This window comes from Macrosteles quadrilineatus, unplaced genomic scaffold (assembly GCF_028750875.1).
Source record: "Macrosteles quadrilineatus isolate MER2022 unplaced genomic scaffold, UCM_ALF_1.0 Scaffold_2__2_contigs__length_208266976, whole genome shotgun sequence".
NCBI lineage: Eukaryota > Metazoa > Arthropoda > Insecta > Hemiptera > Cicadellidae > Macrosteles > Macrosteles quadrilineatus.
This window is the reverse complement of record NW_026542595.1, coordinates 123941030-123963045: the sequence shown is the minus strand read 5'-3', so window position 1 is coordinate 123963045 and position 22016 is coordinate 123941030. Positions and strand designations below refer to the sequence as shown.

The following is a 22016-nucleotide window of genomic DNA, read 5'->3' as shown; positions in this document are numbered from 1 at the left end:
AGTTACTTTAATTTTTAATTTGCAAAGGAAATGTGTTTATTACGAAATTCAAAGTGTTTTTATATTTTGACTATAAAACTATTACCGGAGTTTGGCTGTTTAATTACAGGACACCTTGTGTATTTGCTTATGCACCAAATTATACTTCCGACATATACAGAATACACATATACATATTACCAATTCGTGCATTACATACTAATACTTCCCACCTATCTAAAACCTTCTCACACCTCATTACTCCCACTTATTTGTGCATGTACCTACTTATACTGTATGTCGGGCATGCCTTGTCGATACATATCTCGCATCTGGAGCTCTCTCATGGCTTGCATGCAGTCCTTCTTGTTCCTACATGTCTTTGTGTTGGACCATACAAACATCCACATTCTCACTGGGGTCTTCAGTGGTTTCTCATACTGAGGAGGTATAGCTCCCCACATCTCCCGGGTGTATATGTTGAGGGGGACTTCATAATCCTCGTCGTACCTGAAGAAATATGTGTAATATGTGATTTTGTTATAAAAATATCCAATAAATACATTTTAATCAAATACCATAGATGTTAACATTCCTTAGAAAATTCATTTTACTTTAAATATTAATAAATAATTTGTTCAGAGTTTACACATAATATAAAAAAATGTATTCGTATAAAATATGTTCTTATAAATACATAATGCTTACTACTACTAACAACTGTTCTACGGATACACAAAAAAATCTTATATCGTAGGCTACAAGTTACCATTCTATTTTTTTTTTATTGCATTAATGTGGCATTAAAGTGTGTTTCAATTTTCTTCAAGTCAATTAGGATTTGGTATTTTTTACTAATCATTTATTAATTATAATTTATCAAATTAAAAATAAAATTACTATTTCTTGTCCCATGTTAGTTAACAGAAATGAATTGTTTTCATCTATAGCTCACGATAATTTGTTTGACTTCTAAACAAATAGGCAATTTTTTTGACAATATCCCAGTTTTTATAAATATTGTACCACGTGAATTTATTCAACATATAACCTTTAAATAGGAATATAACGGAATTAGTTAGTTTTCAAATAACGATTTCTGAATAGTTACTGTCCTGCGTTAACTGAAATTTTTATTGCATGTTATTCTTTACAGCTCTTGGGCATTAGTATACATCATATAAGTACAATTACATTAATCAAGTTTAGAGTGTTACCAAAATTTAACACAAATCAAAATTATACTCTGCACGATGGAACCTGTCTCCTGACCCCTCCATCTGCCAGGGAACTGGAATACAGAGGCCCAGGTAGAAAACGTGTTAGGAGACAGGTTCCACCATACAGACTATAGCCAATCATTTTGCATAAGAAACAAACGCGTTTATTGATGACAAAACACAAACACATTAATTTGATCAAAATGTAAATTTCATTAAATAATTAACTCGGTTGTTATTAAATAATTAACTCGGTTGTTGTAGTACCAGTGCGTACGCTAAAGTTCAGATAATCTTTAAATATATGAAACCATCGTTCGGCGAATTGGTAAGAATACCATATCAATAAACCTTTATTTAAAGTCACTGAATTGTCCTACAAGGTCCCTTAAGAATCACTTAAGATAAAGACAAAATAAAGTAGAGCCCTAGAGACATTATTCCCCTATCAGCAATTTTACTTTACTTGTTTACTGTCTTCTAATGTCGTTTGTTCCAATTTACGTTTACAAAGATTTATACTATGTAGAGCAAGTAGTAATAACACACAAAGTACGTTAGTTCAGATTCGCTCGGCCATTTTATGGGTTTCTTGTTAATTTCTTCCCAATTTTCAATCTCGGATTCGGTGTCAATCCACTCCATTTTGAAATCTCAAGGTTTCTAAAACATTAGAAAATTTAGTAGTTTAAATTCTAAAAGGTTTACTGAAAAACAATGTAAATTAAAAGGTTCAAGGCGTTTAAGTGTTTCCGTACTTACGAAATAGAGTATGCCTTTTACTAGATGTTAAAATAATGTTTAAAAAGAGCAAATCATAACGAAACAATATCGTATGTAAAAGGTTAAATACAAGATCAATTGGTTTGATAAAAAGTGTTTTTTGTTGTTCTGTAATGGTAGACAGATATGATTCATTTGGCAATATTAATAATTAAATTGTGCTGCATCATAAAAGAAGGCTTGGTAAAAGACTAAGGAAAGTTTGAAATGAATTGTTCCTTAACAAGATGTGTAACAGTTATATTATTCAAAACCCTATATTCAGAGATTTGTGAATAACCTTTATGGTAGTTAATGATGTTACAACTACCATAGATACTTTTCAAGACTTAAAAACATCTTAAAGTATTTTGACACAAGGTTATCAACTGGTAAACAGGATACTTACCAATTTTGGTTATCCAAAAAAACTTTATATTGAGATCACCGTTTGTTGTCCTAAATTTAAATAACAAACAAGTTGATAAACTATTATCTTTAACTATTATCTTATCACTGGTATTGCTTGAGTTCAAGTTGATACTCACTCTTTAGAGAGTGTAAACATTGTTAAGTAACTTTTGTTTCATTTGTTTTTAAAGGTGGTTAGTGCCCATAGTTGCCTTTCACATAAGCCTTGGAACTGTGCGTGGAACGTATCCAGCAAAACAAGGGGTGAGCCGGTACAGTACAAGGGTGAACTGTACTGATAAAAAGTAGTGGCAGGTACTGTACCAGGATTCGAACCTACAACATTGCTGCCTCGGGCCCGTTGTCCTTAATGCTACCAACTGACTTATTGATTCACAAATTTTCTTGTTGCAGATTAATTTACACTTTTCCTTCTGAAAATCCATTAAACATTTTGGTGTAACATCGCAGCTACTGTAGTCTTGATCTTTACTTTTATGTGTAGCAATTAAATTTATTTATCTTTTTTTAAGGTCGAATTTCACTGTGTGTGCATCGTAAGTTCTTATTTTATACAAAAATTGTGAGTAGTAAATTATTTGTTAATATATTAGTAAATTATTTGCTAATATATTAGTAAATTATTTGCTAATATATTAGTAATATTAGTAATATATATTAGTATATATTAGTTAAATTCCAAGAGATGGATAATTGAAGACTAAATGCCCTTAATAAATTTAGGACATAGTTAATAGCTGTAGTTAGTATTGTCATTAGCTCACTTACGAGCTCATGTTTACTATCCATGTCATGTAGGCCTAATGTTTGAACTGTGCTATTTAACTATTATCTAAAATAAAAACGAACATTTGTCAACGTATGTTTGATGTAAAAATAAGGGGGTTTATCTGGATTAGCTTTTTTTCTTTGAGAGTTGACACGTAAGCTGGTGTAGGGGTTTTTATTTAAGGCAATATTGTTAATGTCTCTTTTGATTTACGAAATTACAGTTGTATCGGTCCACATATAAAATAAGGGTTCAGTTTAAAAAACAAGTCAACTTAAAAAAAAAACAAAAAAAAAAAACAGTAACGTTGTGTTTGAATGGCTGTAAGTAACTAAAATATATTACTTAGTAGTTACTCATAAAAATGTATGTATTTCAAATCAGTTCCATCAAAATAAAAATAAATAAATAGCATTGACTAAACGTAGGTCGATTCATGTATTCACTACACACTTGTGAATTAAACCCTGATTATCGACTGTCATTGATAAACCATTATATTGGTAAATGCATTACCTGTATAACAGACGTGCAAGTGATATTATGTAGCTATAATCTGTATGATTGAACCTGTCTCTTGACCTTCCATCAACCTGGGGAAGGGGAAATAAACAGGGGGCAGGTTATATCATACATACTATAGTAGTTTATACAAAAAACTTTATAATATAACAATAGTCATTCTCTTTGTAGTTGCAGTTTTTATTTAGTAAAATACCAAAGACTGCCTACAGATATGCAGCATCAGAATCGCATTAGAACCAAAGGGGTACAAGGAAATGAAAACGTCAGAGTTACATTTAAATTACATTTAATATATTACCTTGGTCGCCGGAAATACCGTATATCTATGTAGTTGTGTCTGAATCCATACATGATCAGGGCGTCTCTTACGTGCATTACGTCTAGCTTAGGGAATCTCTCTGTAAAAAAAATTAAAACTGAGTAAAGATTTGCAAGTAAAATACTTTTGTACTATACATTTAAAATTTAATTGATAAAATATTAAGCTTAAACTAGACTATACCAGGCAAATGATTTTAACCTCTTATGTAGTGCCGGTGTGACGTTAAATACATTTTTTTGTCACGAGTTTAAGATAACGACGAAGACAAAGCGTAAGGTTAAAAATTGAGCAAGGATCAAATACCCCCGCTGCAGCAAACCTGCAGACTAAGCGAATTTACATTTACCTGGCTGGAATTTTACTAAATTTTAGTGAGTACTTAGGTTTGCTGCTACAGGGAACATATTGAGGTGTGATATTATTGCAATGTTGATAGCTTTATTCAATAAACCAAATTTCAAATTGGTTAAAATATATCAATAAACAAGCAAACTACAACAGTAATTTATTCTCTATAAGAATAACATGGGAATTTTCAATTTACAGGTTTTTAAATTATCTCCGTAACCGTTGGACATACTACAACGCATCCTTATACAAAATTATTTCTTTTTTTAATCTCTACAAAATATTTTGGAGAGAAATAATGAAATTTTGTGTTTTTATGGTCAAAAATTGGAAACATCAATTTTTATTTAGTAATTTGGCCAAATATGCAATGCATTCAATACAATTATTCACGCCCCAGGATTAATAAACATGTTTTCAAAATTATGTATCATGCTAATTAGGGTGCATTTACAGACAAGTAATTAATAACACTATCCTGAATAGCCGATCAATTAGCAAACGAAATCTGAATACCTCCTTACCACACCTCATTAAACCTATAATCCGATTAAGATTAATTAGTCTCCTTTGAACTTATGGCTGTGATAAAATTTGGTACAGCTTGATATTATTTTTATCAAAGGTTCTCAGGCAATATATTAAGAGTATATTAAGAGTAAAAATGAGGTATTTACTGTGAGTAAAAATCTAACGAGTAAAACACTGAAATGGATAAGGACAAATCATTTTCTATGTCTCTTTTTAATGTCTGACCTTCATATCCAAGGAATCTGGGATCTAGCCTGGAGACGTTTTCACATTACTTCAAGCTGAACCAAGAGCTTCCATTATCGTTTTGATAAAATTTATTGGTGACCAATGGGACTTAAACCCGGGAGTTCGGGAAACGAAGTCCCGTTTTCCAAAACAATTTTGCTTCCAAGGATTTACAGTCTTGGGTGTGGATTCGTAATAAACTTGAAACTCTTCAAATGTTTTAGAGCTATTATGCTCTATCGGTAAAAAATGGTTGGTTTTTAAAGTAAGAAGTTAAGAAGTTTAAAGTTTATCATTTTTGGTAACCCAACAAAAAATCCTACTTACCTAATTCATTTACGCCTATGTACGCTATGTTTAAAATCCTCTCCTTCTTGTCTTCAAACTGTTCCCAATCTTCGTGTGGTTGAATATCCCATCCTCTTCCTTCGTAGACATTCAGATCGTCCCCAAGCATGAAGCTGAACATATGAAATGTCAGGAAAGTATTTTACTTACGTAAATAAATGCATAAATATTGACTAAATGAAACAGAATTACAACAAAGTTTGTTTGAAGGCGTATGCCTATAATACAATAGTTACATTGATGAAGTACGTCATCGAGAATTTCTTGACATTTGCCTATTGGGTTTGATGATAATTGGAGTGTCCAATCAAAATCAATCACCACTAACCATCTTTTATATGTGTTTACCATCTTGTGAGTAACAGTATAAGCGTAAATATATTATTACAAGCGCTAATAGACGTATATCTTTTTTTCAGGTAACACTTACGATGCTGATCAAAATGTTATTCCGCTTCCTTTAAGTAAAACCATAGTAAAACTGGTCACTGCTGCTGGTACATGTAGACGTATAGTTTAGGTTTCAAATACAATGCCTAGATTACTATTTCTGTATGAAGTAACTTGTCTACTGACCCTGTTTCTACCTAAGAAACATTGTCTTACCCCCAGCTACACCTCCGTGACCAGACAGGTTCCGTCATACAGTGTATACATGACTTACTTGAAAGGAATGTCCGGAAGACCCTGGTCAATTGAGTCCTTCTGCATCTGACGACAACTAGCTGAGCATTCTTCGTAACTGCTGCAGGGCTCGGTATTTGTAAAGGTAAACATGACGAAAGGTGTCGGATACTGCAGAGGTTTCAACGATTCTGGGTCCTTTGGTGGCAAAGCCCCCCATTCGTCCCTTGACACTATGCGTTTTAAGTAGTCAATACATCTGTAATGGGGTATGGAGCCTGCGTTTGGAGTCAAAACCACTGGATGTTGCTGTGAAGAGAAAAAAAATTAAGTACCATGGTAAAATTGTAAATCATTTAATTGAGCGTTAATTAATCCCAAAACATTATATTTTTCTTAGTAATTTTTTTAATATATTATTTGTTAACCCCCCCAATACTAATTATGAGTAATTAGCTGTAAAATAATAATTAAAAACTAACAGATCTTTTGTGTAAAGAGGCTACTAGCCTCTTTTTTGCCCGTACACATAGGCTATGAATTAGACGTGTGTGGAACGTATCCAGCAAAGCAAGGGCGGACTGTAATGATACACAAAAGGGGTAGGATTCGAACTCAAGACATCTCTGTCTTTTGAGCCCGAAGTCCGTGACGCTACCGACTGATCCACCGGCTCAAACTAACAGTTGATATTAACAAGTATAATTTATTAAATAAGTTTTAAAAGGTGTCAAAAGAAGTAAATGCAATTTAAAAATCCAAAATACCTTATACACATTATGTGTAAACCTATGTAAATCCTTTTTCACTTTGCTAAACAGTTTTTCTTGTTTTTTTTTATTATTATTGAAGAATGTGCCAGTAACCGTACCATTTTCTTTTCTTAGTGTTCTTAAACATCATCTACATATATTTTCCTCAGAGACCACTATATTCCACTATCACCAACTAATACCTTTGGTATATTGCTTCAGGTAAAAACAAGTTAATACTGGTAATACCGGTTCCACTTGAACAAGGCAGAATAGATATACGGTACTATAAAACCTAAGGGAGTATGTTTTATCTAAGATAAAACTAAGCCCTGTGTAAAAACTAATCATACACTTAAACGAACCCACTCATGATGTTATTTATATTTTAATTTTTACGAGATTTCCTACCTTTCTCACAAGATCAAAGTATTTCGTGTTGTCATATCCACTCGAAGATGACAACATGTTAAACTGTTGCTTCTCATTCGTGGCTTGGCATTCTGATTATTTTCTACCATTTTCACAAGAAAGATTTCTGTCTTGCATTTCTATTGAGCTGTCTTATCTTTAGTGTTAAAAAGATAATTACATTAGCCTAATATTGATGTTGTTTACTGTTTGAAATGGTGATGGAATCATTTTTTTAGGTTGGTGGCCTGTTTTAACCTTGCATTTGCCCGTCCACATAGACTACAGATATGTGCGTGGAACGTATCCAGCAAAGCAAGGGGTGAGCCGGTACAGTACGAAGGTGATCTGTAGTACTGATAAAATGTTTGTTTCAGTGACCAGGATCCGAACCTACGACATCACTCCCTTGGGCCCGAGGTCCGTGACGGTACCACCTAAACCACCGACTTGTTAATGAACGATTTAGGGGTTGAATAAACTGGTGTAAAAAAGTACTCTGAATAAATAATTTTTCACTCTTGTTTTTAATTTAGATTATTTTTAAAAGTATGTCCATACTAAAATGAATCTTATATTGATTGTACGTTCGTTATAGCTATGAGTTTCCTCTAAAATTGATTCGCCTTCAAACAAATATTTAATGATGAAATGTATAATTACATTTTTATTTTTTACAAGTTCAATAAGGCTAATGTATAATATTTTTGTATTTACTATCACTTTCAGAAACTATTTTTCCATCTTCAGGAATTAGTACACTAGTACAAAAAGTAAATGATAGTAAATAAAATAAAATTATTATATATTGCCCTTTTTGAGCTTGTAAATTTCATTATTAATTGCCAATATCTCCAATATAAGTTATTAAATAGTTAATGATTGACTTTGATTATGTAATGTTCAATGATAATATTGAATCTTTCAATGAACTAACTATTGTAGTGAACGTCATGCTTATTATAATTATATTCATGTAGCTTCACTGAGAACTCACTGTGTTTGCATTTAAATACAAACGTAAGACACTCAATTTTTTACGATGAGACATTTTCGCTGTGAAATATTAGGTGCAAGAGCAACAGGGCAGGTCATTTCATTTTGGCTACACAGATTTCCTTTTACTGGGACACGAGTTTGTGAGTAACTATGTTAGTGAGGACTCGCTACTACTCCCTAGGAAATCAACGCTTTTGTAACCACTTTTTGGCTTTATACAAAACACTACAATCATTTAGAAGGTTTAACGAATATGTGTATGCATATTCTGTACACATTGGATATATTGATAAATTTGTAAAAAAGGGACTTTATAACTTTTGAAAGGAATTTAAAACCATGATTAAATTTGGACGGAAACTGTGTTTCGAATGAAAAGAACCCATTATTTACATATGATACTAAGTTTTTTTTTTGTCAAAATATACTAAATACACGATTTAGATGTAATTGACCAGAGCTTCTCAAATTAAACATGGTATGTAAAATATATCCAAGGATAAAATATATGTATATGGCCGAGGTATGGAGGTATTTGTGTATATTTGTGTGTGTATTTGTTATTGTATTTGTATATTGTGCAGGGAAATCGGTCTGGATTACCCCATTACGGAATAAAGAAATATCAATCTCAAGCTTTTAAGGTAGGGTTAACGTCAGGGAACATTTTGTTCATTTGTGTAATCGTATTGTCATATTATACTGTATAATATATATTATAATCATATTGTGCAGTCTTGAACTTAAAAAAAGGTGCAAGGTTTTTCATAAAAATGCAGAAGACATAAGTTTATAATTTTTTATTAGTAAAGAATTAAAAAAATAATTTAAAAGTACATGTATAAAAACTAGGTTAATAAGATAATTACTGGTTCCAAACGTCGATTCGATCATACCTTGCATTCTCGTCTAAATATCCATGTTCAATTCCGTACAAAATCAAATCATCTCTTATATCTAAGATCTCGATGCAGTAAAAGTTTCTGTCAACTAAAAAAGAAATTAAAACTTTATTAGCTTATTCAATATGCATATGACGTCACGTCATTAGGAAAAGAACGTTCAGACTAATACTAACACATTTTTTGTGAATATTTTTAAATTAATTAAATATCTGCTACCCTGTGTTTGGTATTTGAATGCAACTTACAGTTGAATGATCTTACCAAATTAATATTTTAACAAGTTGCTTTAAGACCTTTAGGTGAAAATTGTTTCTCTTTGTCCTCATTCAGAAATTGAGGTTTTTGTACGGTCGTTGAGTATATTTTAAACTTTTTATAAAAAAAATTCACTACCACTAATTATTGTTTTTATTATCTATAAAATACCCAAATATATCACAGATTAAGCTCAAAGAATACGCCACCGCAACAAACCTGCAGACTAGACGAATTTACATTGTTTAATTGGATTTTAACGAAAATGTGCCCTCAAACATATGCAATTTATCTGCTATTTAAATACCTGTACGTATACCAAGTATTAAGATTTTTATTCGTTGAATGTTAGTAGTGCCATAAAATATATAAATGAGCGAAGGTTTTTTTCGTAAGGATATCATAGGGATTATAAATGCACAGCTGTTCTATGTCTTTTCCGCAACCCTCAATAGTACAACAACGATTTGATGTACTAAATTATTTTTCTTTGTGATCTCTACACAATTGTTGTTTTTAAAATTGGAAATTTTTATATTTCAAGGGTAAACCTGAAAAAAATTAGTTTCAAAATTGTATAACACTTTTTCCCCATTATCTGACCTTCCTGGTTCGCAAACCTATTCAAGTCCAACCCCACCAAGTCCTACCGTGCCATCTATAGCAAAAGCTTCTTCCCTATTGTGAAATTCTGCTGAAAATAGTAAACAATGGAAATAATGAAATTAATCTAAATTATCGAGTACACTCTATATAATCTATGTATAGCATTTCTACTTACTTCCCGCACCCTCTAACCCCATGTAGCCTATGGAGAGGTATTTCCCGTCGTATTCCCTCAGTTTGTCATCCAAGTAAGTGGGTTTCAGAAACCAGCCTCTGCCTTCGTATATACTCAAGTCTCCGCCAACTATGAAACTAAATACAACATTAATGAAAAGATTAAATCGTACTGTTTTGACTTTTTGATACGTTTGTTTGTCAATATATACAGGATGATTCAAAAAGGACTTTACAACTTTGAAAATTCATATAAATCTCATTAAACAAGGTACAGAGCTGGTTTTGGTATTGTTTTAAACAAAAACACTTCAAGTTTTTTTTACCTTAAACTAAAGATGTTCTATGTGACTTCCATTGGATTTGGGAAAAACAATTATTTAGTTATGAAAAAATAGTGAAAACTGTAAAAAATGTGAGAGAAATTTACAAAATTTTTAAAGTAGGGCTTTTTTGAAGTGGAAGGAGTGCGATACACCCACTTTTAGATGTGCTAGGGAGTTGAAATTTCGCACACTTGTAGTTTTTGGTCCCAAACCACCCATAAAATTCCAAAAAGTCGCATTTTCAAATTTTAACCACCCAAAAATCCAAAATGGCGGACCTCTGAAAACGACAAAACACTTTTTTTTTAAATGGCTATAGCTCAAAAACGGTAAGAGCTAGAAAAGATTTGAGGAAAAAACGTTATTCGGAATTAAATTTCCTTCAAGACACCACTTATGCATTTTTCGAAAATTGCACTCCTTCGCCATCAAAAAACGCCCTACTTTCAAAACTTTGTAAATTTTTTACGGGTTTCACTATTTTTTCATACCTAAATAATTATTTTCCCCAAATCCAACGGAAGTCACATAGAAAATCTTTAGTTTAAGGTAAAAAAAAACTTGAAGTATTTTCCTTTAAAACAACACCAAAACCAGCTCTGCACCTTGATAATAAGATTTATATGAATTTTCTAAGTTGTAAAGTCCTTTTTAAATCACTCTGTAGTACAAAAGCAGTTGTTATTTACCACTTGAAGTGAGTTTAAGAATTTAGTTCCTTGCTCAACACCATGTTTAGTACAGTATGGTTAAAATATTTGAGATAGCCATAAAAAATGCAATCCTATAGGCTGTATTGGACTTCGCAACTCCAAATGTATAGAAATAGACTTACATAAACACATGTCGGGAGGTGGAAATTTGAAGAAAATTTCAAATACTTATTGAAAAATAAATTCTTTGTAGACTTTAACACTTATCAAAAACAAACCCAAGGTCCAAAAGAACTAAAATATTTAAAAAATTTCCACACACAACCGATTTCATATAAAATAATAACTTAACATTGCAAAGTATGTCTAAAGAGAAAACAAATTGACATTGACATCGAATAATTTATTCCCAAAAATAATAATAGAATTATTGTTTTGAACATATAGCTATTGCTTCATACTAATAGTATTATATCAAATGAATATGTGGCATTAAGACGTCCCAGCTTGACAAAATATTTGACAGTTAATATATTCACTGGCATTTTTATTTATGAAATATACTGCGAGTTATATTTTTGTTAAAAGTCCTCCTGAATTGTTAACAGATTTAAATGGCCTCGGCATCAAGGGACGAGACTTAACTTTAGCAGTTTAAAAAGTCCATTTTCGCCAAAATTAAGGGGAGATACTATTTACTTAGAGTTCAATTTCTCAGTACTACAGTAATTAATTCTTTGGAACTAGTGTTAGAGTGAAGAATGGCATAATTATCAAATTACATAATCAGAGAGGATTCTTAGAATCGTCTTCATTTTATTTTGGAATTGTGCATTACAATAGCTGATACAATAGAAAAAGATCACTTTCTAAAAGCTTAAAAAATTATTATTTCATTATTCACTTTACATATTATAGGAAACTGTCATACCCTCAGCTACGAATTTCTTTTTATCTTGACTGTGCAAAACTTATTAACTTACTTGTATGCGATGTCTGGTAGGTCCTTGGCAAACATGTGATACTTCTGTAGCTCCTTGATGTTTTTTAAACAAGCCGTTCTCGATATGCATGGATCCGTGTTAGAAAACTTGTAGCCAAAGTATTCTATGGGGTGGTCTATCGGTTCTATTTTCCCCGTTGGTTCTAAAGCTCCCCATTCCTGCCTGGACACAAAGTTGAAGGGGTACGGTTTCGGGGGTTTCTTCAACTCAGTGGGCTTTTGTGCAGGTTTCATTTTTGCAATAGTCTCTTCCATATTTCTATTGGTTTTGGAAATAAAAATGAAGAAAAACTTGTTTACATTTCCTGAAAGCACAAAAAATACTTCAAATAACACTTATAATACTATATTTACACTTATACTGTTACCAGACGGTAAATACAAGAGATGGTAAGTGGTGATCGATTTTGATTGGACATTCCAATCATCATTAGACCCAATAGGCGAATGGCAAGAATCAAAATGTCCCTTATATACTATTTCTACCGGAAGTACCGCCCAGTAACAAGTACGATGCTGATCTAGAAGTTGTTTTATTTACATTTGTTTTGGAATCCCTGAACCTTGCTTTAAGTTAGTTTTAAAACTTGAGTAAAAATATAACGTGTGTATGATTTTTAAGAGAGGATAAGCCTATTAAAAAGTATATAAATAAAAAAAAAACATTTTTATGTTTATAATATTAATAGGATTTTAATATTTTATGCTTATGATGTTTTTGCATAAGCCTATGATAAATGATATATAGCCTATATGTAATTTGTAATTGTAATGATAAGAATATTTCCAATCAGTTGATATAGTAATGTATTAGATTTAAATAACTAAAATAAATTAGAATTTAATTTAAACAAATTTGACATTGGTCTATCTTTGTAGCAGCATGACAATATAGACTAAACTCTCATTGAAAGCTAAGACTCACTACTTACTTTTCTAATTATGTAGTTTATAGCACTTAAACCATTATTGTAACATAGGTTTCGATTTTATTTGATTTGAAAACTTATTAGACATGGCTTAAATATTGTATAACAATAACCCACACTAATTAAAAATGAAAACATTTGCAATGATATTTTTTGTTTAAACAATTTAATACACTTGAACTAGACGACTAATGTATCAATCACTTAATTCAATACACTAAAAATCTATACACGGTTTCCATTTTCAAAATAATCTCACTATATTTATTTACAGCGGGATAACGAGATAAATCTTAATTTTTAAATGATAACTTTTGGTATATATGTCTTTATTTATGTTAGAGACAAAGGGGACTTATTATCACAACTAGATAAGTTATTCTTAGTTAACATCTTATTGACTTGTAATTTTAGCTAGTTCTATTTCTGCATCAGTGTTTTGTTGATGTACTGCCTCATCTCCCTTAACCCATTAACAATAAAATTTACAAGTTATATTTACAGATCATGATTTATTACTCTACTTTATTTATTAAAAAAATTAACAATTTACTAACATTTTATTTTTTAAATGTTAATATTTATGTACATATTATCAAATTTACTTATTCAATCCTATATTTATTTATATTTTATTGTAATATTCTGTATTTGAGAACTAATATTTAACGTTTTAGTTACAGATTTGCAGATGCAGATACTAATGAATAAATTTATAAATATATTTGAACATTGTATTCCTAAGCCTACAAATATAAGTTAAGTTTAATCCTAATATTCTGAGGGAGAAAATACGATGAAATGTGTTCTTCAGATATAATTCCCGGCGGAAGCAGAACGTTTCCCGTCGTCGAGTAATTATTGTTGTACACAATTAAAAGATGTTTTTATATTTTCCCTCTTTCTCTTGGGGAATGCTTTGTTTACCAACGTAAAACATTGTAACACGTGTAAAATAAAGAACAAACATCAGATCAAGTAATTAACAATATTAAATAACAACATTTATAAAATATATATGTTTAGTTTAATATATTACACGCGAAGTCAAGTCTGTTTACTGGTTACCCCATTCGATTAATATTAATTAACGGTGTGCTATTGTTCTTTTAGACCAGCTTACAAAATACTTTTTTGTAAAAGCCTCGACTTACAATAGTAAACTTGTAAGACTTCTAGATATCTAATCAAATAAATTTTTTTTCTATAGTATTACCAATGAAATATACATGATTAAAATTCGATTGATTATTGATACTAAAATGATATAAAAATCTCACATACTGTTACCATTTACTAATAACTCCTAACACTATTTATTCAGTCACACACAGTTTATTTTGTATTTATTAGCCTGTAGTTAATACATTGTTACAAGTTACATTATTGATAGCAAATAGGAATTAGTAAGTATAACATATATTATTAAACATTTACTTTTTATTTGGTTTACAAGCATATTTATTGATCAACAACCCGACTTATAACACAGGTAATGATGTATATTTTTTTAAGTTATAACATTTTAAAATATTTTACTGTTATAAACAATACCAACGCCAATTGAAAGGTTTTGCTGTAGTATATACACAGGTTTACATTATAGCTACATGAAATAACTAAAGGTAGTTTATTAGTTTACCGCTATACTGATGAGACTATTAATCAGCTTATCATAAGTATTCTTGGTTCTTTTTTATCAAATTTATCCTATAAATGAATAATAACTAAGGAGGTTCCGGAAATTCCGCCTTGTATTCTTCTTCTCTAAGTACAGGATCGTCCATGGGGTTGTAGCCTGTGAATTTCGGTCTCAATATATGAACATGATCCTCCCACAGAGTGGTGATGTTGAAGTGTTCGTGCATAAAGTTCATTTTCTTGGCCCATATGATCAAATCGCACCCCACTTTGATAAGCTCTGGACTGAGCTCTTTATCTTGATGGAAAACATACAAATTAGTTATTCAAAAATGATTTTATTTTGGGAATCTTAGCAGTGATTTTTACCTAATGAGAGTAGGTTTTATTGAACACAAAAAAATGCACTGAAGTTTGTTTGAAACTATTTAACAAATTAAAAAAGTTAGTAATTAGTGTGTTGTATAGGTCACACTTCAGTTTCTAAACTTTTGGTCACAATTAATTCAACATCGATAAATATGATCGTTTTGGCTTTAAACTAGGCATGTTCAAGGCATTAACATAAATCCTGTTGTTATTCACAGTTTTTTTATGAATTTTACAACTGTTTTTATATATTTGTAAATGTTTAGGAAGCGTATATTGTCCTAATTCTGCTGAATGGACTGAATCATATTGAAAGTGTGAATTATTATAATAAAAGTGTGTTCATTATATCTGGTATTTATAGTTGTGGTTGTTAGTTAAATGTTTAAAAACAATACTTATTTGATTAATTTTCTGACACACTTATCATCACGAACAAAATATAATCTGACTGTTCATCAATTTAATTATTCAAATACATTTTTGTTGTCATTAATTTCATTTATGATTATTATCAATCATTATTTGGAACATTTACCATTGATTCTCCGTATGGTAAGTAAGGTTTATAAAGGTTTCCGATTGTTTATTCACAAGCCAAAATGCATAAAAAATCTTTTAAAGTTGTACAATACAATTCTGAATATGTTCACTTTAGTGTCATATCGTTCATCTAACTTTTCAAGGAATTCACCCCCTTATAAATTACAATTGGGTCGAGAAAATATACCTATAGTTTTTCACGTTATTTAATCTTTTCCCTGGAAGATTTGTAATTGATACATACCTTCAAAAGTGCCTATGTAAGCAACGTCCACACTTCTGTTTGCTGTTTCGTAGTTATCGCTGTCCTTATCAGCTTCCACTTCCCAGCCTCTGCCCTCGTACACTGTCCCGTCTCCTCCGATGTAAAAACTATAAAATATCCAGATTGTAGTGTATTGGCTCGAATTCATTATAAATTTATCGATTTGCAATTCGGTCTTTACGTATTATATCTATCACACCTAATATAACCTAACCTAACCTAAGGGTGGTTAGGTAAAGTTTAGGTAGATTTTGTTTTTTAAACTAATTAAAATCTTATTTGGGAGTCGATTTATAGCCCAGGCAAATTAGACATATGCTCCCCGAAAAATCGTCTAAAGCTGGAAAGTGTTTTAATACCTTTTGGGGGTCCCAAATAAGACTCCTGTGAGTTTGCGACGGATTCTGACGTCTGCTTAAGTTTTGGGAGTCGAAAAACTATGAAAATTTTGCACTTTTTTAGGTTTTTCGCTTATAACTCCTAAATAACGAATCCCAAGGAAAATGTAGTTCAAAGGTGTCTTTTAGTACATTAAATTTCGCGTCGATTGATGTTAAATAGGTCAAAATCGGCCGAGCCGTTTAGCCGCTGTAGCTTTTCAAAGTTGGGATATTTTCATCAACATGGCCAAAAGGTTGATTATTTGACCAGTTTTTGACTTACAACTCCTAAACGACGCATGCTGTACAAAAATGCGCCTGTAGTTAGTTTGGACAACACAAAATTCGGCGTAGAATTATGATTATGAATGACTAGATAGTGGTTTATTTCATGGTCATCATCCAGAGGTTTATCCAAGAATGTGTGAAGGAAAGGGTAGCAAGACCCCCTATGCAATTTTAAATCTAATATTGTTGAGGGGGTTACAAAAATTCTAGGATTCGTCCTAAGCTCCCATTTATACAATCCCATCTCTGGACACTCCCGAATGATGTTAAGCGATTCTAATATATATAATAAGATATTACAACGAGAAAGATTTGATTAAATATAGCAAAAATGTTATTTTTTAGCTTAATAAACGAAAGATGATAATGAGACGGATGTACATAGTTTTAATATGTATTTAGCCTATTAAAAAAACTATTGGGATTTTTCGTAGATTTTACCATATAACTTTTCTACTTCTCATCATTGGAATCTTAAGAATAAGGATTCATTCTTTGCTCTTATTGGTCTTGCCACAAATGGTGACATTCGGTACCATCTTTTTCGTCAGATATCGAATTGAGATAATCGTGCCCCTTGCAAGTCTTTCAGACAGTAGTGCATTATATCCCTGCATTTCATATGGAGCGAGAAAATGTAAACCTTTTTAACATGTACACGATGGTCGAGATAGGTAGACGGAGTTGACCACAGTGATAGTTAACCCATTGACGTTAATTTTCCATACCTATCTCTCTGAATTAAGTACAATTTTAAATGAGCTCTAAAGGATTGGTGGATGAGCAGTCCCTTTTGTTAGAATCAAAGTCAAAATTAGTTGAAAGTATCCTCTAGAAGAGACCAAACCAACCCTCACTTCATTTGGATATTTTCTGCTCCCAACCATGTATACCTGCTTCTGCAACTTCGCCAAGCGTTGTAACCCGTCAGAACACAGTGAGATCCACATCGATTGGAGTAAACAGAATGAGTAGTTTTAGGCTACATGAATAGTTAGATTTTCGACTCTTCTATATCACGCTTTCTTCATCAAACTGCGCTAGTGGGTACGGACCTATTTTTAATCCAAAGTATGATTCAAATTGAGGCTTGGATTTAATGTGGAATATCACGTGTTGACTGAGGGGGCAGATTCTTCTTTAACCTTTGCTGTTGCCATCACAGCTCGCGATTAATGTCACCACTTCCTTTTATTCTGCACAGTTTATGGTCATTATAGGCTTGCCTATTTACGATTTTCTTGCAAGCTGTGCCTTTCCATTATACATAACTCGCGTTGATGCTATCATATGGGATAACTGCTGAGCTGATTGACATGAGCGAACTATTTTCAGTAAATGGGTCGTGACACTGGAACCATTTGATGAATTTATTTTTGATCCCACCGTATCCGTGGAGTTTATATTGTCAACTTGCTGATAATATGTTGAAGTGGTGATCCCACAATATACCTTAACTTGATGGGTAGCATTCACTGCGATGGGCCTGCCAGCGAACCATCGGGCTAGATCCACATCATTGATTCCCCTATCTCGGAAAAAGCTCTCCACAGTAAGATGCTGCTCTCATGAGCACTTACTTGTTCATAGGCCATGCTGCACGGTCCATGACGTCACACTAGTGAATAGATTCACTGCCATATCCCCTATGTTTTTGGTAATTAGGCTGGTTGTTTGTCAGATTTCAATTGTAAGATTTTAAACTTGACAAGCATCTGATCTAGTGTTAATAATCAATAGCGGTTAAATGGTGAAGCCGATCTTAATGAATTGGAAAACATTCTACGCAGACGTTTATGCTCTTCAAACTAACTACAGGAACATTTTTTCTATAGCATGCGTTAGAAGATGTAAGCCAAAAACTGAAAGATGAATACAGGGATAATTCGTATATAATGGAATGTTGGGATGAATTCTAGAATTTTCGGAACATCAGACAACAATATTAGACTTAAAATTACATAGGGGGTCTTACTATCACACACCTTATTAGATAAACCTCTAGATGACCATCATGGAATAAACCACTATCTAATATTCATAATCCATTTAAGGACAGGATCTATGTTATTAACCAATTTTATTAAAATTTCCCAACTTTAACTTTAATACTTTTTTTCAATGAAATGGCGTCCATGCAAAGTAGGTAACAATCAATTGCCGTTATTGATTAATAAAAAAACATTATACGCAGAATTTTGTATTTTCCAAACTAACTACAGGTGCATTGTTGTATAGCATGCGTCGTTTAGGAGTTTTAAGCCGAAAACTGGTCAAATAATCAACCTTTTGTCCATTTTGATGAAAATATCCCAAATTTGAAAAGCTACAGCGGCTAAACGGCTCTGCCGATTTTGACCTATTTAACATCAATCGACGCGGAATTTAATGCACTAAAAGACACTTTCGAACTACATTTTCCTTGGGATTCGTTATTTAGGAGTTATAAGCGAAAAACCTAAAAAAGTGCAAACTTTTCATAGTTTTTCGACTCCCAAAACTTAAGCAGGCGTCAGAATCCGTCGCAAACTCACAGGAGTCTTATTTGGGACCCCCAAAAGGTATTAAAACACTTTCCAGCTTTAGACGATTTTTTGGGGAGCACACCCTATATTTGATCTAATTTGCCTGGACTATTATTCGTGTGCCAAGTATAATACGTAAGTACGTGCAATTCTACAGGTTACTTGTATTTGATATGCTATATCGATCGTTGTTTAGATCTTGAGCTGTGACGTCATATAGCCACTAAATATATCCAACAACAATATATATAGTTAATATATATTTAAACAAGCAAACTACAACATTTTACAATATTCTCCATAAGAATTACATGGAAAATTTTACTTTAAATTTTTTTGAATTTTCTCCGTTACCAATAACCATACAAAAACACTTAAAAGAGTAATGTTCTAAGCTCTTTAAAAAGGTCTGGAGAAAAATTGTGAATTTTGTTTTTTGAGGGTCAAAATGACAAAAACGAATTTTTACCCCATAAATCCCCGTTCCCATGGTCTGACCATGCTGGTTTGCAAACCCGTTCAAGTTTATCCTGCCTTACACCTTTGAACCAAATTTCATCATAATCAGACAAAAAATACTTGAGTTATCGTGTTCACGGACACATATAAACCTATATACATATATAAATATGTCAACGAATAGCATTTTTGGCCTCTGGGGACATCAAAATGAAAAAGTAAATCGGTCCCGGGTCTAGATCTTACCGTGCCACCTACAGTAATAGCTACTTCCCTATAGGGAAATTTGCTCTGAAGCTTAAATTTATATTAATTTTAAGTACCAAACCAGACTTACTTATATTGAATATCGTTGTATTCGTTCTCTTCAAAATCGTACTTTTGCCTTTCCTGTAGAAACTTTTTACATTCATCCTGTGAGTAGCATTCCTCTGTTTTGGTTTTCCAAAACAACGCTATTTGGATTGGTTGTTTGATTTTTTTCATGTCCGGATCTTTTGGTGGCAGCGCACCCCATTCCTGCCTGGATACTATTGGGTACGGTTCAATAGGGTCTGGTGGTCTGAAAAATCGGTTCTTCAATTCAAAGAATAATATATAACGTTTCATAACGTAACATATACTTTGGTAAAGCCTGCTAGGTGTTTGGGTTTACTTCTATTTTTGTGAGAAAATTGATTAAAAAATGTTAATACTACATAAGATCCTTTAAATCATGGTGTCATAGTGATTGAAAATCTGATTTATACTTTTATAAAAAAAACTTTTAGTATATTAATGTGATATTAAATCAATTACTGTGAGAATTTATGCGATAATGTAAACACAAAAAACAAAATATAAAAACAAGTGTAAACAAGTATGTTGATACATTTGTAGTTTAAACTAATGAACACCTATTTTTACTTTCTACCCCTATACCATTGTATATGGAGAAAGTATTGTTTTCGTCAAAACTTTCGAGTTTGAGTTTTGAGTGGATATTTAAAAAGTTATAATTCTTGATTGAGAAAAACTAAAATAACATAGTGTGTATTTTTTTTAATATCCCGTCTCTGAGGTTGCCAATAATTCCCCAACTCCTAGGAGTATCAGTTATTTATCGCGTAACAACATTTTAAAACTAAACAGGAACCTCGATAACAAGTCACCCTTGATAACAAGTTTAGATTTTTAAGAACCCTTCATTTTATTCTGTTCTTAATCACTTTGCCATTGCAAATAAGAAGTCAAACTCGATTATTGAGTTGACGCTTGAGACACTTGTTTTTCATTTCATTTTATTTCAATATCTTTATTCAATAATTGTACTTTGTACACTAAATCAAATTTCTAACCTAGTAAATACAGTTATAAGCTAAAATTACAATTTATACAATACTAATAAACAACCAATAAAATCAGGTGAATTGAGGGATAAAATACCTCTTTGATGGAATAAGGAGTGTTTTTATATAAAATAATTTTTTAATTTGTTTTTAAATTTGAAGTTACCAATGGTTTTAAAATGATTTGATAGGAAACGTAAAAACCTTCTTCCGGCACAGGTGGGGTTTTCATTTGAAAATAAAAGATGGTAGCGACTGTTCTTTTAGGACTTTTCCTCTTGTATTGTAGCATAATTATGAAATGCTATTAAGGCTATAATGTTACTGTATTACTTACATAAAGTCTGCTAAATAACTACTTACGCCTCGTTGCAGCCAAATTTATTCTTTAAAAAATCTATGTATGACAACCCCTCGGGATCCTCAAAAGGGTCGTAGTCAAACGTTATCGCTCCTGATTTATCCATTGTTCTAAAAAGTCAAGAAATTGAAACAACTAAATTAAAACAATTAACGCAAACTCATTTTAATAAAGTTTGTGGTATAAATTGAAACTCATGTTTTTATATGTAATATCCTTGTGACGAAATAATATGTTTCTAATTTCTACGGCATTTAGAGTAAGGGTTTGTTCCAGAAAAATATACAATATGCCTACTTTTTTCATTATTGTATTATTGTACCGTTATTGAATCATTATAATAGTTATATTTAAAATTATTATTTTACTACTCTGGCCATATTGTAAATATTATATTATTTTGTACTACTTACCTAGTGTAGATATTTCAGTCCGTTTTATATGATAAAACTAGTATAACTCCATAACGGAAACACATATTGAGATCATACTTGAGCTTTATTTAGTAGTTTCATTGTTTTCTACACACAATACATTGAAAAAATACATATCTGTCTTATGAATTATTTAGACGCCTTTCAATGGCACCTAATGCTATAACAATTATGAGAATGATAATTTTTTTCTCCTCAAATGTATTTTATTGTTAATATTTTAGTGGTAATGTGAAGATAAGATGAATAATTCATTGTTTCTATTTCTCTCAAGTTTGTAGGTGCTAGTTTGTGAAGATTTTTTTTATATTTTGTTTATTTA

At 31.7% G+C, this 22016-nt stretch overlaps 3 protein-coding genes across 3 annotated transcripts; all 3 read right to left on the bottom strand.

Moving 5' to 3' along the window:
• Positions 1-263: 263 nt before the first annotated feature.
• On the bottom strand, positions 264-7382 carry LOC128984847 (peptidoglycan recognition protein 3-like). The gene is made up of 5 exons (XM_054404215.1): positions 7252-7382; positions 6129-6397; positions 5444-5577; positions 3986-4085; positions 264-489 (listed from the first exon to the last, which is right to left on the bottom strand). Exons 1-5 carry the CDS (start codon positions 7306-7308, stop codon positions 264-266), a joined length of 786 nt encoding a protein of 261 aa, XP_054260190.1. The 5' UTR covers positions 7309-7382.
• A 1693-nt stretch (positions 7383-9075) lies between these two features.
• LOC128984153 (peptidoglycan recognition protein 3-like) lies at positions 9076-13271 on the bottom strand. The gene is made up of 4 exons (XM_054403443.1): positions 13105-13271; positions 12153-12477; positions 10192-10328; positions 9076-9240 (listed from the first exon to the last, which is right to left on the bottom strand). The coding sequence occupies exons 2-4, from the start codon at positions 12425-12427 to the stop codon at positions 9116-9118; spliced, it is 537 nt and encodes a 178-aa protein (XP_054259418.1). The 5' UTR covers positions 12428-12477; positions 13105-13271; the 3' UTR covers positions 9076-9115.
• A 1250-nt stretch (positions 13272-14521) lies between these two features.
• On the bottom strand, positions 14522-21815 carry LOC128987664 (peptidoglycan-recognition protein 1-like). The gene is made up of 5 exons (XM_054408634.1): positions 21674-21815; positions 21263-21370; positions 19909-20133; positions 15899-16026; positions 14522-15040 (listed from the first exon to the last, which is right to left on the bottom strand). The coding sequence occupies exons 2-5, from the start codon at positions 21364-21366 to the stop codon at positions 14829-14831; spliced, it is 669 nt and encodes a 222-aa protein (XP_054264609.1). The 5' UTR covers positions 21367-21370; positions 21674-21815; the 3' UTR covers positions 14522-14828.
• Positions 21816-22016: the final 201 nt, after the last annotated feature.